Source organism: Colossoma macropomum, unplaced genomic scaffold (genome assembly GCF_904425465.1).
Source record: "Colossoma macropomum unplaced genomic scaffold, Colossoma_macropomum, whole genome shotgun sequence".
NCBI classification, from domain to species: Eukaryota; Metazoa; Chordata; class Actinopteri; order Characiformes; family Serrasalmidae; genus Colossoma; species Colossoma macropomum.
The window spans coordinates 319,391-341,486 of record NW_023495950.1 but is presented as its reverse complement, the minus strand read 5'-3'; the positions used below and the strand labels follow the sequence as shown (position 1 = coordinate 341,486).

The following is a 22,096-nucleotide window of genomic DNA, read 5'->3' as shown; positions in this document are numbered from 1 at the left end:
CCAGTGGCACTGACGTCCCACGTCATGAAGACCATGGAGAGGCTTGTCCTGGATCAGCTCCGGCCCATTGTCCAGCCACTTCTGGACCCCTCCAGTTCGCCTATCAGCCCTGCCTGGGAGTTGAGGATGCCATCATCTACCTGCTCAACCAAGTGTACGCTTACCTGGATAAGCCAGCCAGCACTGTGAGGATCATGTTTTTTGACTTCTCCAGTGCATTCAACACCATACGGCCTGCTTTTCTGGGTGATAAGCTGACAGCGATGCAAGTAGATGCCCCCCTCGTGTCCTGGATTGTTGACTACCTGACTAGCAGACCACAGTATGTACGCCTGCAGCACTGTGTGTTGGACAGAGTGGTCAGCAACATTGGAGCCCCACAGGGAACTGTCCTCTCTCCCTTCCTCTTCACCTGCTACACCACCGACTTCAGCTACTGCACAGAGACCTGCCACCTTCAGAAGTTTTCTGATGACTCTGCAATAGTTGGATGTATCCGCAGGGGTGATGAGGATGAGTACAGGGCGACGGTGAAGGAGCTGAACCATCTGCAGCTCAACGCGACAAAGACAAAGGAACTGGTGGTGGACCTGAGAAGGGACAAGGCACCGGTGACCCCTGTGACCATCAGGCGGGTCAGTGTGGACACTGTGGAGGACTACAAATATCTGGGAGTGTATATTGACAATAAACTGGACTGGGCTAAGAACACTGACGCTCTCTACAGGAAGGGCCAAAGTCGTCTCTATTTTCTGAGGCGCCTGAGGTCCTTCAACATCTGCCGGACTATGCTCAGGATCTTCTATGAGTCTGTGGTGGCGAGTGCTATCCTCTATGCTGTTGCATGCTGGGGAAGCAGGCTGAGGGTGCAGACACCAACAGACTCAACAAACTGATCTGCAAGGCCGGTGATGTTTTGGGTGTGGAGCTGGACTCGCTGATGGCAGTGCCGGAGAGGAGGATGCTGTCTAATCTGCAGGCCATTATGGATGATGGCTCCCACCCACTCTACGACACAGTGATGAGACATAGGAGCATATTCAGTGCAAGACTCATTCTACCGAAATGCACCACAGAGCGCCACAGGAAGTCATTCTTAGCTGTGGCCATCAAACTCTATAACTCCTCCCTGAATGTGTGACACTATGGTTAATTTGTGCAATACTCAATACCAGATTGTACTGTTCATATGTGCAATAATAATGATAGTTAAAAAAACAATTACATTATGTGTGCAATAACTCAATAATTTGAACTGCTTTATACAATATGTTTCATATTTATTATCACAGCCACTGCCACTTTACTGTATTCGTAAGAATATAAACATGTATATATTGCAAATTTTTCTTTTTTGTTTTAAATTATTATGAGTGTTTATTCTTTTACATAAATGGTTGCAACTGTAATAACTGCAATTTCCCTCTGGGATCAATAAAGTATTCTGATTCATGACTTGTGATATCATTGCATCTTATTTAATCTTATTTAATATTGCATGAATCGTATGTCAGTGAGCTGATAGTTAACCACCACTATCACAGGTTATAGTTAGCAAAACACTGAATTCCATTTGGGAACTCAAGGCCAAGATGCAGAGAAAAATCTCTGCATTATTTAAAAAAGCACTACACAAAGCCCCATCCCTGTCCTCAGTCTGGTTGACAGTGCAAGAGGTAGGTTATCTTAGGTAAGATTTATTGTGATACACTCATCATAACAAAAGTAGAACCCTTTTTGGTGCTGTATGTATATCCATTTTTAAAAAGTTCCATATATTTTTTTTACTCTTTCTTGCGCCACTGATTTAGAAAATATATTACAGCTTGTCGTGGACCTTTGGTTTTGGTAATGTTGATGTTTTATAGAATAAGCTTTACCACATACCAGTGGAGAAGCATCACATGGCTGATTGGACAGAACACAGTTAGCACATATGACCTCAAGTTACTTTAAGCTCAAGTTCATTGCAAATTTCAAACCTAGACTGAGGCTTTTAGTTGTTTGATTCTAGATTTAAGTTCGGTCAGGCTGAAACTGGCTTCCTACTTGCCAGCTTCTTCAAATTTTCCATTCCACCTTAAATGTTTCATCACTCCCTGGGTGCCACAATGCAGTTGTGGCACTATTTAAGGTCGAATGGAAATTAAAAAAAAAAAAAATACTTGGTGGATAAGAAGCTAATTTAAACTTCATTTAAGTTTGTGCAGTGATAAAAAACATGATAAATGGCAAAACTGGAAGTTGCAAAAACAAAGGCTTTGAGTTTTTGGGTGCTGTGTGTAACTAGACCCACAGGGCCCATGACCACGTGTAGCCCCAGGGCCCCCAAGTGGGATAAAGCACCCCTGCACAGCTGTTCATTAAAAACCAGCATGCTTCTGTGATTGACATCATCACACCATTGTCAAAAAACACTGTTTGTTGCTGCATCCACAAATGCAAGTTAAGTCATAAGTAAACAACATCCAGAAATGCTGTCTACAACCTTTCAGATTGTTAATGAAAATATGGGAAGCTGTGTTCTTTGGGCCAAAGAACTAAAGAACCATCCAGATTGTTACCTGTGTAAAGTTCTAAAGACACTGTCTGTCATGTTATTGGATTGTTTTAGTGTCCATTGCATGAATAACTTACACATCTGCGAAAGCACACTTAATGCTGAAAGATATATGCACATTTAGGAGCAACATATGATGCTTTATAAATGCATCTACCCTTTTCAAGGACATCCATGCTTATTTCATTAAGACAACACCAAGACACATACTACACATAGTACAGAAGTATGGTTGCATAAACATAGGTGCTAGACGGACCTGCTTGTCTACTATTAAAAAATTGTGGTGTGATATGAAATGCAAAACATGGCAACGAAGGCCCCATATGGTTGTGCAGCTGTGTAAAATGCACTTTTACAACTGGATCAGTTAGTGTCTACAATCCAGTCCTCAAACAAATTTAATAAGTACTGTTAAAAAGAAAGGTCATGTAATACAGTGATATATCATGTCTGGAATAAGCATATATAAAAACAAAAAACCCCAAAAGGATTCATAAAGTAAAAAATTAAAACATTTAATATCATCAAACAGAATTAAATGATCACTGTTTCTCTTTCTACGTCTATCTATCTCTATATATATATGTATATATATATATATATATATATATATATATATATATATATATATACATACACAATCCCATTTACAAAAGTTGGGACGCTGTGCAAAATGTAAATAAAAACAAAATGCAATGTTGTACAAATCATTTAAACCCTATATTTCATTGAAAATAGTATAAAGACAACAATAAACTGAGAAACATTCTGTTTATTGAAAAATATTTGTCCATTTTGAATTTAATGCCAACAGCACGTTCCAAAAAAGTTTGGACAGGGCAACAAAAAGCTGGTAAAGTTGTGTAATGCTAAAAACAACACCTAGTGCCTAATTGGATACAGGTCAGTAACATGATTGAGTATAAAAAGAGCATCTCAGAGAGTCTTTCAGAAGTAAAGATAAGGAGGGGTTCACCACTCTGTAAAAAACTGTTCAGGCAAATAGGGCAACAGTTCAAGAATAACGTTTCTTAACATAAAATAGCAGAGAAGTTTTGCTTTTCATCATCTATGGTACATAACAACATTAAAAGATTCAGAGAATCTGGAGAAATCTCTATATGTAAGGGGCAAGGCCAAAAACTAGTATATGCTGGCCATGATCTTTGGGCGGCAAAGCATTAAAAACAAACATGATTCTGCAGTGGAAATCACTACATGGGCTCAGAAACACTCATGAAAACCACTGTCTGTGAACACAGTTCATCACTGCATCCACAAATTCAAGTTAAAACTCTAAAACGCAAAGAAGAAATTATATATAAACAGGATCCGAAAACGCTGCCACCTTCTCTGGGCCTGAGCTAATTTAAAATAGACTTAGGGGAAGTGGAGAAGTGTCCTGTGGTCTGACAAATCAAAATTAGATTTTTTTGATTGTCATGGACACTGTGTCCTCCGAGCTAAAGACCACTCAGCTTGTTATCAGTGCACAGTTCAAAAGCCAGTATTCATGATGGTGTAGGGGGGCATTAGTGCACATGGCATGGGTGACGGGCACATCTGTGAAGGCACCATTAATGCTGAACGATATGTACATGTTTTGGCAACATATGCTGCCATGCAGATGACGTCTTTTTCAGGGAAAGCTTTGCTTATTTCAGCAAGACAATGTCAAACCACATTCTGCATCTATTACAACAGCATTGCTACTGGTGCTAAACTGACCTGCCTGCAGTCCAGACTGTCACCACTGATAATATTTGGTGCGTTGTGAAATGAAAAATCTGATAAAGGAGACCCGGAACTGTTGAGCACCTAAATCCTGTATCAACCAAGAATGGGAAAACATTTCACTTTCAAAACTACAGCAGGCAGTCTCCTCCATTCCCAAACACTTACAGAGTGTTGTTAAAAGAAGAGGTGATGAAACACAGTGGTAAACATGCCCCCGTTTTTTTGGAATGTGTTGCTGGCATCAAGTTCAAAATGGGCATATATTTTTCCAAAAAAATAATAACATTTCTCAGTTTCAACATTTGATATGTTGTCTTTGTAATATTTTCCTTCAAAAACATGGTTTACATGATTTGTATAACATTGCATGCTATTTTTTATTTACATTCTGCACAGTGTCCCAACATTTTTGGAAATGTGTGTGTGTGTATATATATATATATATATATATATATATATATAATGTATACACATATATATAGAGAAAGAGACAGAAAGAGAGACAGAGAGAGAGAGAGAAAGAAATAGAGAAAAAGAGGTCATTATTTATTTTTGGCTTTTAAATACTGCTCTGTTTTATGGTAATACATAAATTTAAAAAGTTGTAGCTGTTATTGGACAATCGTATAATAAAATATTTGTAATGCTCTCTTGTTGCAGGCTAGCTTTGTGTAATTTTGGGGAAAAGTCTTGTAAAAATCTGGGATCAGTTTTACAAACAGAAACCTCCTCCCTAAAAGAGCTGGACATCAGTAACAATGAGCTTCATGATTCAGGAGTGGAGCTGCTGTCTGCTGGACTGAAGAGTTCACACTGCAAACTGGAGATACTTAGGTCAGCTTTCTCTTCATTTTGGAATGGAATGTTAAAGCTTGATGTTGTTTTCTTATATCAACAACAACATGTGGGTTTGAATGTATTTAAGGAGAGATTCCACTGATATTTCTAAATTTCTTCTTTATTTGGTTGCTGAGATGTCATTCAGAGGTCAGTGTGAATTCTGGCAAAACATATTTTTTCTTTATAGCAGTAGTGAGGGTAACAATGTCTAAATGTACTTTTACTTGTAAAGTAGTAGTAAATCTTAAAAAATCTTTAGGGACCATTTTGAGAGATCAATCAAGTTTTTTGGTTTTAACATTTGTTTTAACTGGTAAACATTTCCCCATCTCACTGGCCTTCGACAGAGCTGCTGCCTCTCAATTTCCATCTACAGGTTAAGAAATTTAGGGATATAAAATTGCACTATGATCAACACTATGGCCTTTTCATTGACATTAATTTATTATAAACAACAATATATAGCAAATTTGGGGTCATTTATTTGAAATATTGAAGAGAAACACAAAACCGAAGAATATAAAAAGTTGTCAATAATGTTATTTCTATCTCTCTTGCTTGTTGACACTATAACTTTTTAAAATATTTGGTTTTTCAACTAGCAAAATTTAGTGTTAACCTAACCCCTTTTCTTTGCATCATTTAAACTCAAAATTAGTTAGCGTTAGCTAATAAGTAACTGAGCAAAAACCCGACAGCCAGCTATACTGACCATAATTTAACACATATCCATATTGTGGGTGGATAGATTTACTCTTACACTGCTGACTATTTCACTCTCTATATTATAGATTTTGAATAAGTTCCAATGTTTATTTTAGTGAGCTTTTAGTCAAAAAGCTGGCTTTAGCTTCAGCAGTTGCCGATTTCAGTGCAAAACCAGAGACCCTCCCCCAGGTCTGATATGATTCACTTACATCTTACAAGGTCTGATATGATTGGCTTAAAACATTGGAGGTCTGATGTGATTGTATGTGCTGGGGTTTCCACTTTTCAAATTATGTTAGTCAATTTCTGGTAGCACAGCAGAGGCCGCACTGCACAGGAGCAGCAGCAGCACCTCCCTCAGGTTGTGCCCTGCTATTGATGGGAAAGACAATGAACTGAACACTGGCTGACTAGAGACCCCTCCTAATAAGGTAATATAGGGAAGCAGACTATGGATTGTGTGCCCACAGAAGGGAGCTGTGCCAGATGACAGTTTAAGTTATAGCTGAGGTTCACTCTCGTATGTATATGGAGGGTTGTGTGAGATGGCCCTATGGGGAGTTGTGCAAGTGGGCCCTGTAAGGAGAAAACAATCTGGTAAGACTAGAGTGTGTTTTAAAAAAAGACATCATATGAGTTTGGTTTTAAAGGTTATCAAAAAAGTGTAAGGTTTGGACATGATGGGGACTAAAATGGTATGAAATTGTGTAACTGGGATGGGGAGATTACCTCATCACCCCAGAGGGGAATAAAAAGGGATGTTTTGAGATATTCTTTGCATTGTGGTTGACTGGGAACCATCTTGCCATTTGATGCTCAATAAAGTGAAAGCTCTTTCCTTCATTCCACAAGAACTCAGTGGCTGAAGTCATTTTGCATTCCATTTTATCCTTTTTCATTTTTGTTGATATTCTTTGATTCTTTTAATTCTTTGAAGATGTTAGATTACAGATAGTTATTAGAGCAATAGTATAGATAAAGTTAGTTACTTATAAATGTCTAGAACCTGGGCAAAAAGAGAGAGCTCTTGGTTGCAACACTATCGCAGGATATTGCGAATGAGAATAAACTGTAGATCAGTTGAACTAATAACATGCATTTTTTTGGGAAGGGGTGCTAAATGACCTAGCTGTGGCCATAGTGTGCCCTAATAAGGTTGGAAATTAGAGATATAATTACTTAAAAAAAGCATAAAATTAAAAAGTCAAGAATAACCAAGTTTAATTTATAAGGAGTAAGTATTTTTTGGACATTGTTAATATCTCCTCTACAATTAAACCTTTGTCCAAAATATAAAATCTAGCATCCAAATCAGACTCAACAATATACATACAATCTGGGAAATGGGAGGAAGATCTCTCAATTACTCCTACTGCTAATTCATGGTCACAGATTCTTAAAAACATATTTGATATGACTAACAGCACCAGCCTGTACCTCATACAGTATAAAATTATTCGTAGTATGCACTGCATTGGAAAAAAATAAAATGGGATTCATAGGCTCTGAAATCTGCTCTCATTGCTCATTAAACACTCCTGACAGGTAAACTCATGCCATATGGTGCTGCACGCTCATCTTACTATTCCTATCACTCTTATTGGTAGACATACCAACAGAAATGTCATCAAGGAAACAGCAGAATAATTGTTATAGTGCTAACAATCACCAAAACAACAATTCTGATGAACTAGCAATCAAGGAAAACTAACATCACTCACAGGAAACCTACTCTCTGATTATCTATCACTGAATCATCTTTCAGCCTCCATGAGTAGCAAATCCACTAAATTTGGTGTGACATGGTGAACAATCATTAACTTCTTACATACAGTAGTAATGCCCAAACCCAATTAATTTAATTCAACCCATGCAGAAACAATAGGCTGAACAGCAAAAAATGTGAAAAATAGAAAATCTTTAAAAAACAGCTGTGAGGGACACTGATTCACTCCCCGAAATTAAGGTGTACAGATTTTTAAATCAAGTGCATTTTTATTAAAAAGATGAAGACACTGAAAAATATAATATATAAATAGTGATCTTATTTAGGCTGTGACAGGAATAAAGTGGCATGCCAAAGATTGGGGATCCCTGGTCAAAATTTCTGTTACTGTGAAAAGCTTAGCTAATTGAGTATTAGATGAGCTGTTTTCCAAAAGGCATAAAGTTAAAATAGTAAAGACATGTGTTGTCTTTAAGAAAGATTACTTTTTATTTCTGTCTTTTACATTTTTATTTACTTATATGTCAACTAAGTTCTGTGCATTGTCTGTCTGTTTCTCTCTTTTCTGCATTCTGCAGATTATCAGGATGCATGGTCAGAGAGGAAGGCTGTTCTTCTCTGGTTTCAGCTCTGAATTTAAACCCTTCATACCTGAAAGAACTGGATCTGAGCTATAATCTCCCATTAGAGTCAGGAGTGAAGCTGCTCTCTGCGAGACTGGAGGATCCACACTGCACACTCAACACACTCAGGTATGAACAGCTGTGGTCACAGGTGTGGGTGTGTGTGTGTGTGTGTGTGTGTGTGTGTGTGTGTGTGCGAGTGTGAGTGCATTTGTGAGAGAGAGACAGAGAGAAAGAGAAACTGAATTTTAAAAATTTACTGTGATTAACCAATGGGAACAGCATGGAGAGAGAGAGAGAGATAAAGTGGGAAAGTGAGTCAGAAAGTGGCAAAGCAAGAAACAAACAAACAGAGAGTGAGAAAAATAGTTTTGCACTGAAAGTCTCTCACTGATCTGTGTTTGTATTCTTTAGAGTGGAACATGAGGGTGAGATGAGAATCAGACCAAAGAAATGTAAGAACAAACACACACACACTAACAATATGTGGGCCCTTTTTGGGTAACATACACTAAAACATTTGCACACACTCGCACTATTTGAACACACCACTGAAACAATCGCACACGCCACTGAAATACTTGCACATGCACACACCTATGAAATGAGTGTGTGTCTATGTGTTTGTGTGTGTGTGTGTGTGTGTGTGTGTGTGGATGATTGTACAGAGGCTGCAGTAACTGCAGGTGTGTGCATCATAAAAGTTTTCTTCAATGTGCAGTACTAGTCTTGTGTGTTGTGTTTGGTTGTTCATGTACTTCAACAGTATCTCTGAAATCAAACCCAGACAATACAGGGTGATTCAAAAAGATTGATCCAATTTCAAAGCGCCATATTTTTACAACTGTGAGGCCCCTAGGAACCAATAGCATACCAATTAAAATAGGGGGTCATAGAGTTTCTGACTGTCACTGGAAGATAGCTCCTTTCAGTCTGCGAGGAGATGCGACCCCTGAGCAGAAAGCGGATTGCGTTCTCCACTTCAATAAGAGTGAATCCGTCATAACTGTGCAACGTGATTTTCATCTGCAGCGAACCTCCAACAGCTCAGAGCGTTTGCCGTTGGTTCCACACTGGATGATCTCCGAAATCACACTGAATGAGCCGTGAATACAGCAACACCAGACATGCTTAATACAGCAAGGGATGAATTTGACTATGACGTTGATGTTGTCCGTACAACTGGAGGAGGTTCAAACTGAGCACTTGTAAAATTACATAATAAATGTTATGCTCACTTAAACCATTTACAGTTTACTGCATTGCTCTGTAATGATTTACAAGCGAAATAAATCGTTTTGAAATTGAATGAATCTTTTTGATTCACTGTATTATTAGAAAAGCAGAAATATTAAAGGTGTTTATGAACTCTGTGTGCACTGTATGATGGCTAAACAGGGTTTTTATAAATTATTGTACAGTTTTGAATGAAAAAACTGTTCTCCTGAAGTGTTCTCCTGCTTGTATGTGTGACTGTGTTTAGTGTTTGGACAACATGAGCCCTGTTTTCAAAATTGATCTTAAGCAATTCTAAAAGTCTGCAAAGATGAAAAGGGTAATTTAACTGATAGGGCAGCTTGTTTGTTGATCCTTAAAAGAGGCTGAACAGAGGATTTTTTCCAGAAACTCTTTATAGTTGTGCTGCTGACCATTTATTTTGTAAAACTCTGCCTTCCTGTTACAGTGAAATGACTTCCAGGTGCACTGAAAACTCTCATGCACACACCAGTGACTGCAGTCTGTGTACAATCATTCACACACACACACACACACACACACACACACACACGTACAAATGTTTCATAGCTGTGTGCAAGTAGTGTGTGTGTATGTACAGTGGCGAGTGTGAATGTTTCAGTGGTGTGTGGGTCTTTCATGGGTGTGTGGGTGTGTGTTTCCATGGTGTGAAAGGTGCACTCGGTAGTATATGGTTGGACTGATTACAGACTTTCCTAGAATGACCTGGTTCTTCAATGGTCAGGACCCCCACAGGACCACTACAGAGCAGGTATTATTTGGGTGGTTGGTCAGTCTCAGCACTGTAGTGAAATGGACGTGGTGGTGACAAAGCACTGCTGCTGGAGTTTTTAAACACTGTGTTCACTCACTGTGCACTCTATTAGACACTCCTACCTTGTCGATTCACATTGTAGATGTAAAGTCAGAGAAGATAGCTCATCTGCTGTTGTACAGTTTGTATCCTCTCATCTTTCATCAGTGGTCACAGGACGCTGCCCATAGCTTACCTTTTAAGTACCTTGCAGTACCTTAAGTACCTTTCTGGACTAGGACTGGACTTAAAAGATGGGTTTTCTGATACATTTACTACAATAAGACTATTTTCATTCCTTATCTGTGGGAACATTTCATAAATTATTCTTAGTGATATGCCCCTTTTATAAAATTATCAAATCACGTCTAATCACTTTCTTCATAAAAAAGAATAATAACTAAACCCTAACTTTGGTGAAAATATTTATTCTTGCAATTATAACTAAAATAAACTGATAGGGTTCACAACACACATCAGTATTTAGCGTAAAGGTCAAGACACATGAATCTGCAGTGTGTATGGTTTTTTACAGTCTGACAGTAATAATTGTGGAGCGATTTTAATCCAGTATGAATCTGCAGTGTGTAGTTTTTACAGTCTGACAGTAATAATTGTGGAGTGATTTTAATCCAGTATGAATCTGCAGCGTGTGTAGTTTTTAAAGTCTGATGGTAATAATTGTGGAAGGATTTTAATCCAGTATGAATCTGCAGCGTTTGTAGTTTTACAGTCTCACAGTAATAATTGTGGAGCGATTTTAATCCAGTATTGTAGTGTGGCTAAACATTTCCATTCAACTTAATCATAAACATATCACTTAATTTGCAAAACGAAAGTTTCCAATCATGATTTAAAGCTCAAAACGCCTTTGACAGTAATTTGAGGATGAATACCCTTTATTTTATAAACCTGAGTTCTCCAGATCCAGATACTTTCTCCATAGTCATACAGGATCTCATCACCTGGTTGGACAACATTAAAACAAACAAAAAGAAAAAGAAGACAGAACAAGAGTATAAGAATGTGACTTGACCAATCAGTTTTGATAGCAATCTTAACATTTAGTATGTAAACTGGTTCTGACATGTATATGAGAATAGAGTGTGGCATGACTACGCTAATAATTATATTACATCCTGTCCAAGGCCATAGCTGTGCGGTCAAATGACTACAGAACAAGGAGTTCTACTCTAAAACTATTATGGATCAAAATTTAAAAACTTCTTGCTGAGTCAATATTTACTCTGTCAGTCAAGAAAAGATATTTATATTTAAAGTTTAAGCAAATAGAAAAATTTAAATTTAGTCAGACTGCTTACATCCATGTCCTGTCCTGCCACTTAAAATCAAACATGTACACCAACTGCCCTTCTCCTTTGTTGGGATATTTCTCCTTTGTTGGGATTCTTTGCTGGTGATTAACTCTCCACAGTATTCAACAACAAAGTCACCTTTTGAGATGTGTTTATGTGCAAACACACCATGATCTGAAACATGTGTCACAGAATGTTTTAAAATTATTATTTCTTACATTTATGAACAACTACAACTACTTTATCAACAGTCACAGAATAAATACTTCAAAGTTTGTGGATGAGTTACGGGGGCATTCAAGTGATAAAATGTGAGTCTGCGTCTCATTTTTAAATATAAGCAGGATACGATTCTCAGGGACAGGTTAACACCCCCTTTAATTAACAAGTAGATAAATACATGAGATGTAGAGAGAACACAGAAGACTGAGACAAGCAGTAAACGTTTTGAAACTAACATATGTAATAATTAGGGGTGGGAATCTCTTGGCACCTCACGATTCGATTACAATTCAGAGGGCTGCAATGTGATTATAAAATGATTATCGATGCATCTTGATGCATCTTTTTCTATACAGGATTTCTTTTTTCTCACTGTGTGACGACTTGGTACTTTTAAAGCAAAGTATTTGTAATGATCTATAATGAATCTATTTCCAATATTTTTCATTAATAATAAAAAAAATAATAAAGTGATGTGGCAAGTGAACTGGAAGGCTCTCATTCACTGCTTTTGTTTGGAGCACATTAGACGCTACTGCCACTCATCTGTGATAAAATGTGCTGTTAGGGTGACATAAGATCCAGTGGCAATGAATGTCCACGCAGCACATTACAGCCATCCCACCCGTTTTCTTTAGTGATTTTATAACTTCGGATTTGGTCATGTTGTATAAAGTCAGGGGTCACTGTGTCAGTATAACATCTGCGAGACAGGACGTGTGCAACACAGCGCGAAAGCCCTGTTTCTGAACGAACTGGCACTTAGCAGCACAGTCTCTCCTAGCTAGTATTGAACAAAAAGGCAAAGAGAGAGATTTAGCTATGACAAACATTTGGAGATTAATGGACATATTCGCATTTATAAGCGGCGCAGTTGGTTTTCTGGAACGTTAAATCTGCAACAAGAGACTGTCAAACACTAAAAAGTTGCGAAGATGAAGTCGCTTCTCTTTCAAATTTTCCCGTTCCACCTTAAATGGTGCCGCATTTACATTCGGCGCCTCAGTCATAATTTAAGGTGGAACGGAAAAATTCAAACAAGAAGCTGGAGAATAGGAAGCAACTTCAGCCTCGTAAAACAGTCTAACGCTGAGAGACATTTTACAATAAGCTGCTCTACTTCTGAGGAAAGGTTTTCTGGCGGAGATGGGAGGAAAGCGGCTATAGCTAAAGCTTAAAGCAGAGCAAAGTAAGTCTGCATTTTCGTTCATATTTTTTAGCCTATACTAGGACATCAGCACACACTGAGACATACTAGACATTAAATGTTGTGGCTCCCAAGGTGGTTTGATTTTTGTTGAAAGGACAAAATGGCTCTTCTAAACATTTGGGTTGTGACTCCTGACATAACCTGGCTTTTGATGCAGAGGGAGCCAGTCGGATTTCTCGCTCATCCAGTGGTGTTTTTGTTATGTGCCGCCACAGACTGTCCGGGCGCTGCACTTACCCAAGTCCAAGTTCCACCCTTTGCATTCCGTCAACATTACATTATAAATTAAAATTTAGAAAATCGATTTTTGACATTTGCGAATCGATTCAGAATCGTTCACGTCCGCATCGCGATACATCAAAGAATCAATTTTTTCCCGTCCCTAGTAATAATGAATATAAATGTCTTTTTCATATTCAGACTGAGGAAATCTGTGTGTCTGTGTTGTACAACTCCAGGTGAAAACAGCCAACTAACCTTTCATCCTGGTTGGATAAGTGACAAGAGAGAAGATGTCCTTGCTATTGATTGGTCAGCTGTGATGACATATGGTGCTCTTAAACATGCAGACTAAAAATGTAAAGGAAGCTAGTGGAACAGTTTTCAGTCACAATTGCTTTACAGACAATAATGAAACGTGCTTGAGAGAGTTTAAAAAGGCATCTGAACACTCCCTTACTCCCTATCTTATGAGCCAAGAAATGTTTGGTGTCTGAAGTTTGCTTCTTTAGTTTTAAAATTGGAGCTACAAAGCTAATGTAGCTAACAAGTTAAATTAGCCTCATAAATCCAGTGCTAAAGCTACTAATTTCAGAGACCAGCTCTTGGCTCATAAGCTGTTTTGGGAAAGGGGGAAATTGGGTGAATTAGGTGTTTCAGTAAACCATTTCTCTAGGATCAAAACATTCTTAAAGTATCGCTATATTAAAATCCATATACACTATATTGCCAAAAGTATTCACTCGCCGATCCAAATCATTGAATTCAGGTGTTCCAATCACTTCCATGGCCACAGGTGTATAAAACCAAGCACCTAGACATGCAGACTGCTTCTACAAACATTTGTGAAAGAATGGGTCACTCTCAGGAGCTCAGTGAATTCCAGCGTGGTACCGTGATAGGATGCCACCTGTGAAACAAGTCCAGTCATGGAATTTCCTCGCTACTAAATATTCCACTGTCAACTGTCAGTGGTATTCTAACAAAGTGGAAGCAATTGGGAATGACAGCAACTCAACCACGAAGTGGTAGGCCACGTAAAATGACAGAGCGGGGTCAGCAGATGCTGAGGTGCATAGCAAGGTTGCCAACTTTCTGCAGAGTCAATCGCTACAGACCTCCAAACTTCATGTGGCCTTCAGATTAGCTCAAGAGAGCTTGATCAAATGGGTTTCCATGGCTAAGCAGCTGCATCCAAGCCTTACATCATGAAGCGCAATGCAAAGCGTCAAATGCATTGGTGTAAAGCGCCGCCACTGGACTCTAGAGCAGTGGAGATGTGTTCTCTGGAGTGACAAATCACGCTTCTCCATTTGGCAATCTGATGGACGAGTCTGGGTTTGGCAGTTGCCAGGAGAATGGTACTGGTCTGACTGCATTGTGCCAAGTGTAAAGTTTGGTGGAGGGGGATTATGGTGTGGGGTTGTTTTTCAGGAGTTGGGCACAGCCCCTTAGTTCCAGTGAAAGGAACTCTTAATGCTTCAGCAGACCAAGAGATTTTGGACAATTTCATGCTCCTAACTTTGTGGGAACAGTTTGGGGATGGCCCCTTCCTGTTCCAACATGACTGCACACCAGTGTCGAAAGCAAGGTCTATAAAGACATAAATGAGTGAGTTTGGTGTGGAAGAACTTGACTGGCCTGCACAGAGTCCTGACCTCAACCTGATAGAACACCTTTGGGATGAATTAGAGCGGAGAATGTGAGCCAGGCCTTCTCGTCCTACACCAGTGTCTGACCTCACAAATGCGCTTCTGGAAGAATGGTCAAAAATTCCCATAAACACACTCCTAAACCTTGTGGAAAGCCTTCCCAGAAGAGTTGAAGCTGTTCTAGCTGTAAAGGGTGGACCAACATCATATTAAACCCTATGGATTAACATGGCAGAATGATTGAGACAGTCGCAGGTAAAAAGGCAAAAAGAGGCTTTACTGTTTAAATCAGAATTCAGATTCATAGTCAGTACACAGACATAGGTAAAATCCAAAAAATACAGCCAACAGTATTCTGGGACATGGAGTCCGAGTAGGTCCCAGAGCCGGAGACATTTTCTTATCATGGAAAGCAAATCAAGCACAGAGTGAGGTGGTGGTGCTCTATATGCTTGTTAATAAAAAATTATATATACTGTATGATCCAAAAAACACTGCTGCTACAGAGTAAAACATTTTACGAGTGTAAAAAAACAGGATGATCAGTATTAACAGTCTCACAGTCCCAATTGTGTTTGTAGTCATAACATTTAGCAGCTTGTCTGTTTTTGTCACTGAAACCAACTGAAACCAAGACCACATTGCTGCGCTAAGTCAGACTGTATTCTGCAGACTGTCTGACAGTTTAAATTACATGTTTACTGGAGCTCCTGCCATTAAAGACCTCTCCATGTCTTTCAACACATCATATAGATTCAACTATCTCTAATCATACAGTTTGAGTTTAACTGTGTGAATATAGTATCTTGATAAATATGGAAAACATGCCACTGTTCACTGACATATCATTATTTTAGTCCATTTGGAGCTTATAAGCTCATTATGAGCTTATATTTAGCCTTTAAGTAACTATGAAGCAGGCCATTATCATCTGTGTGAACTCCAAAATCGGTATATCTTAATATGAGTAAGCCTCATGAGTTCATGCATCAACAGGTAATCTACAGTTTGTCACTTTGCCAAGTGTTTTCTCCTTTCTTATATTTACCAAATCACATTCTATTTGTCATGACAAAGCTAACAACTGTGGAAAATAACTGTGATCAGCTTAAATAATTACACTCAGGCAATTATGTAATAACTGTGACATGTCTATTACTGAGAATAGAAGTTCTACCAGAAAGACTCCAGAGACGAGCGTGAAGGAAGGAAAATAGTTTAATCTAATAGTATTTTACGATTCCATAGACAACAAAATTTTGTAATTTAAAATCCTTTGCGCGGGCCCTGTCATCAGCCCAGGTACTTTGACGTGTAGAGCTTCGCAGATCCTGCCGTACAGGGACGACAGGGGGCGGAGCATACCCCAAAAGATTTGTAAGAGATAATGGATACCCACCGGGAAAGGCTTTACCTGAATTGACTAGTCTGAAATGGAACATAAGAGATATTAGCAAGATGCATCAGTATATATCCAATAAAAGTACAGATCATGGGTATTAGTAACAAGTGCAATTAAATTACTGATTAAGTGTACTAAGTGCTTTTAATTATTACATATGCTAAAATGGAGTGATAAGTGAATGGGCTCATCATTCTAAATACCATTGTGGTGGTGTAATAAGTGACAGAACTTAGTTGTTCTAACGCATAGGTCACCTGGAGTACCTAAGCGGCTTTAAGCTTAAAGTTTTCGTCAGGTTAAAAGAAAACTCTAAAGAAAACTTTTAGAGGCCGAGGCCTCGACGCTGTAAATCGTTTGCAGAGAGCAACAATTTCATGCTTACATTACGTAAGGAGTACTGCGGTATTTACTATGTAAACATCAGATACAAGGACTGCTATACATGCACCATGTTTGGTTGGATGACGAGCCCACACATGCACTATGTTGGCTGGGCGACGGGCCCACACATGCACTATGTTGGCTGGGCGATGGGCCCACACATGCACTATGTTGGCTGGGCGACGGGCCCACATATGCACTATGTTGGCTGGGCGACGGGCCCACATATGCACTATGTTCGCTGGGTGACGGGCCCATACATGCAGTATGTTCGCTGGGCGATGGGCCCACACATGCACTATGTTCACTGGGCGATGGGCCCACACATGCATTGCGTTCGTTAGGGCGACGCGCCCTCACATGCATAGCGTTCATAATGGCCGACGCGCCCTCACATGCATAGCGTTCATTAGGGCAACGCGCCCTCACATGCAGTATGATCGCTGGGCGACGGGCCCACACATGCAGTATGTTCGCTGGGCGATGGGCCCACACATGCACTATGTTCACTGGGCGATGGGCCCACACATGCATTGCGTTCGTTAGGGCGACACGCCCTCACATGCATAGCGTTCGTTAGGGCGACGGGCCCTCACATGCATAGCGTTCATTAGGGCAACGCGCCCTCACATGCATAGCGTTCTTTAGGGCAACGCGCCCTCACATGCATAGCGGTCTTTAGGGCGACAGGCCCTCACATGCATAGCGTTCTTTAGGGCGACGCGCCCTCACATGCATAGCGGTCTTTAGGGCGACGGGCCCTCACATGCATAGCGTTCGTGAGGGCGACGCGCCCTCTCATGCATAGCATTTTTGCTTGGGCGACGGGCCCGTACATGCATAGCTTTCATTGGGGCGACATGCCCTCACATTAATTGCTGTGTTTTACACAGGTTATGAGCCAAAATAAGCATAGCATTTTGCTCAGGTTACGAGCCCATGTGGCGTTTGCTCAGGTGACTGGTCCATATATGCAAGTGTTTGTTATGATGATGGCCCATTTATGTATTGAGATTGCATGGCATTTGCTCAGCAATTAGCTCATATAGGCAAGCAATGGCTTGGCAGATGAGCTCATAAATGCAGAACAAAAGCACCAATTGCCATGGATTAAAATGTATAACGTAAAAGAGGTACTGTTTAGAGAGTTAAGCAAAGATTGTACTTAAATCATGCAGTGTTCATTCAGTTGCAAAGGTCAGTAGCCGCCACCAGTAGTTGCAAGAAATATAATGTACCTTGATAGATTTTGAGAAAGCCAACTGAGCATCCATGATGAGTTATGCATCTAGCCTTATGTAGGATTCATAGGCAGATGAGGACCATCTCCCAAGCAGCTTGATTGAATTGATGGGTAGACCAAGTTTAGCTTCGGTTGTAGCTGCTCCTATCTAAAGGAATGGCCTGTGTAGTGAGATGAGGACAGTCCACATTTTGTAATGACGAAGGCTAGGTGTTCCCTGAACCATTGTGCAGTCATAGGAAGGCTGTTTGGTAATATAAAAAGAGGTGAGTTGAGAGTAGGTGGGCGTAGTTTCAGATAACAGGTCATAGAGGAATAGGGACAGAAGGAGGTGTTTAGTCTACAGATTTTAATAGAAACACCAGCTTCAGAGAGTGCTTAAGGAAGATAGTAAAGAAGTGAGGCGAGAAGCGTATATCAGACAGTGTGAGACCTCGTGTGGGATCGAATGACTGTTAGAAGTGAATTCCCCTGGACGCATGGAACCCTAAAAAGCCATGAGAAAAACAGCCTCAAGTAAAGTGTTAATGAAAGGTGTAAAAAGACCTTCGCGTAGAGCAAAGATAAGCATCTGCAGTATTTCAGGAGTTATGGGTAAACATTTATCTGAAACTTGCGATGTAAATTTATTTAAACCTTTAAGAAGCAAGCAGATAGCTGGGTTGGAAAATAAACTAGGATAGTCGGGGTCATTACATCTAGGATGGAATTGGATACCTGCTAACATTCACAAATTGAAGCGGCTTTAAGATTGCGAGTCTGATAATTATGAACAATGAATGCGCCAACTGTTGTCATGAGTATGGAAAAAACGGAATTTGTAGTGAAAGACAGAACAGAACAAACCAAGCCCATTTGGAGTTATAAGCTTTAAGAGTGGAAGGGACTAAGCCTTTGACATACAATATTTGGCTGAATATAGCAAGGCGTTACAATAGTTATTTAATCCAAAATGAGTAGGGTGAAAGGAGGGCAAGGTGTTGGATCCATGTTGGCCGAGGGGCAGAGACGTCTGAACTCCTGTAAACGAGATCAAAAATGACCAGGAATATGTTCAGCTGTCACAATAAAGTTATGAATGACTGATTGCCATGTTAAACGTCTAAGTGCTACATGATGACCTTCCTTTGTTAATGATGGCAACCACGACTTCGTTGTCGCAAAAATATTAATACGTCTCCGTGACCAAGCCTCACCCCACAGAATGCTAGCGACGATGATGGGATAAATCTAGTGCAGTGCCGAGGAAGCAGATCCAAGGGCAAATTTAGAGAATTCGGCTGGCCATTTATCTGTGAACCAATGGCCTTGGAAGTACCCCCCAAAACCAACTGAGGGACCGGCGTCAGTGAACAAAGCAAGAGAGTCAGAGCACTCAACCACGTCAGAGTAAAAGGAGATGCCGTTCCATTGCTCGAGGAGTCGAGACCAGAACCGCAGATAGGACCGGCAGCCATCGTCAAGGGCAACGACATCACGCAAATTAACCACGGAGTAAGCGAGAAATAAAAGAACAACCCCGAGGAATGACGCGCATAGCAAAGTTGAGAAGACCGAAAAGAGAGAGAACGTTACGCTTAGAAACAGATGAAGCTGAGAGAAAGGCTCCTAAAACCGATCTAATCCTAGCAAGCTTATCTGCGGGGAGAGACGCACGCATTTCAACAGAATCCAAAACGATGCCGAGAAATTGGAGACTGGTGGAAGGACAGTCTTTTCAGCAGAGAGAGGAACGCCCAATTCACAAAAACGCCCTTGAGGACATCTAGCACAGAACGACGAGAAGATGGTCCACGAGCAAAAAATCATCCAAGAGATGGAGGACGAAAGGCAAGTCACAGACGTTCAACAGGACCCAATGCCTCGGAAAGACAATCAAAAATACGAGGCCACTCCTGCAACCGAAAGTAAGCCGGACGGCAAAATGAAACCTCCCACTCCTTCAGACTCCCACTGAACGTCAAAAGAGGCCAATCCGATGGGTGAATAGGCAATATTTTAGAGGTGTCCGTAATATCTGCTTTAGCCAGCAGAGCGCCACGACCCACAACCTTAATAAACCAGGCAGCATCATCAGCAGAGGCATAATACAGGGAGAACGGCTCGAGAGGAATGCATTCGTTAACACTAGCAACCAGATCTGAATGAGGAGAAGACAAATCAAAAACAAGCCGCTTCTTGCCAGAACACTTGCGAGTAGCAACACCAAGGGGATTGACTCGAAAAGGAACGACGAAACGTCAGCATCTGAAAGCAGCAAAGCAGGTGTGTAAGTCGAGTCATTTTAAAGACAGGTGGAAGCTTGTGATTGGTCAGAGTAATGAGTGACGTAGCATTGGAGTCTTCCTGGCAGAACTTGCGCTAAAGCTTTCATTTGTAACAATAAATTAAAAGAAAGGTGCACATTGTCTTTACTGCACAGTTAACAAACCTTACAGAAAGATGATCAATTTTCTGTTTCTCTGACATCTGTGGGGGTCCTGACCACTGATGAATGGGGCAAAGGGGGGGCTAACAAATTTTGTTCGAAAACATTTAATAGTAATTGTGGAACTACAAAGTGCATCTATGTGGTAAGTGGAGCAGATAACAGTACCTAATAAAGTGACCAGGGAGTCTCAAACAATGCTACATACCCAGCCATTACCATGTCTTGGGATGTCTTAAGACATGTCTAAAGACACATTATGAAGACGTCTTAGGACATCTTGAGGCATGTCTTAAGAAATGAAGACATGTCTTTAAGACATGTCTATAGACACGGATCTTAAGATGTCTCGGCAATAATAACATCCCAAGATGTCTCAAGATGTAGGATGCATAATACGTATTTTTAAATTTGACCTACACTTTTTTAAAATAAATCTTTCACTTTTAAATATTTTTAAGGGAATTTTAAAAAGTAACATTATTTATAGCAAAAATTCTAGTGATTATTTTTTTCATTATTTAATTTTTTTGTTCTATGTAGGATGCATAATGGTATCACTTATTTTAATATATATATATATATATATTGTATATTATTTTATAAACATACAAACATTACATACATTAGTACATACTACATTTATACATTTCAGAACAAATTTAACAACAAAAGTAATAATAATAATAATAGGCACATGGTTCCCAGTCTGTAGCTTTCTCTACAATAAGCCATTTTATATGAAACCACTAAATGACTTTGTTTACATCGCAATGACAGAATCAAGTGTACAAAAATGTGGAATACACCTTTAAATGTTTCTGTTGCATTAGAAAAGCTTATGGAATCAGTGAAAATTTATTTGTGAGTTCAGACCATGCCTTCAACATGGTAGTAGTATGAGGGAAGACTCTTATGCAACTATTTTGTAATACAGCGTTCCTGCAAAATTTAAAAATCTAATTCAGTTCTTTTAAATACCTTTTTATAGTAATTAACCCTTAATGTTTTAAAAATGTGTTACAGATATATTTTTTTACAATTACTATTTTACAGTTGCTTCATTTTTTAATGAAGGTATCATTTTATCAACTTTTAAAATAATAAGAAGAAGGAGAACAAAGAACAATAATAAGTATGCATAAATTACAGTAATGTAATTTAAAGGAGTATGGAAAATCACTATTTTACAGTTTTGTATTTCCTTGTTAATCTGTTAAAAATTCAGAATACTTCTACATTCAAATAATTTACTCTGCAATCCAAAGCATAGCCCATGAAAAAGCACCCACATAGCTTTCAAAAAATATAGATTACAGTTATTGTTTATTGTTTTTTACAACTGTGTATATGCATAGTACAATAGCGTCATCACACTTGATATGTTCTACAAACGGAGAAAAACATGTTAACTGACTTTGTGTAGAAATTTGAAATATACTGCAATAAATACACAGTTCCGACCAATGAATCTGATTTTAAGGTCTGCTGTTATTCCATATATAGGTTATGCTAAAGTTATTAGCAATACAGTTGTAATGGAGACTCTTCAGACCGATTAGAATCCATGAAGGCCGTTTACTCAAGCACACAAAAACCAATATCAGAAAAGATCACAAAAACAGCAGAGGTACCAAAGGGAGCTCAAAAGCAGAGTCCAAGAGTTCAGAAAAGGGTCTAAATAATCCAATGACAGCAATCCTACTTGAAACAAGGCTTGGTATGCAGATGAGACTGGCAATACTTCGCAGTGAGCCAGTGTACTGAGGATCC

General features: G+C 39.4%; 1 protein-coding gene across 2 annotated transcripts in view; it reads left to right on the top strand.

Annotated features, from left to right (window-relative positions):
- Window positions 1-22,096, top strand: part of LOC118803727 — a 67,892-nt gene that overhangs the window by 33,159 nt on the left and 12,637 nt on the right. Inside the window, exons 8-11 of one of the 2 annotated variants that reach the window (XM_036564217.1) lie at window positions 4,961-5,134; window positions 8,153-8,326; window positions 8,612-8,652; window positions 9,230-9,375. In XM_036564217.1, the coding sequence (XP_036420110.1) occupies window positions 4,961-5,134; window positions 8,153-8,326; window positions 8,612-8,652; window positions 9,230-9,300 (460 nt within the window). In that variant the 3' untranslated portion in view covers window positions 9,301-9,375. Of the gene's footprint in view, window positions 1-4,960; window positions 5,135-8,152; window positions 8,327-8,611; window positions 8,653-9,229; window positions 9,376-22,096 lie in introns of those variants that run through there. The other variant, XM_036564216.1, reaches the window with a different exon arrangement.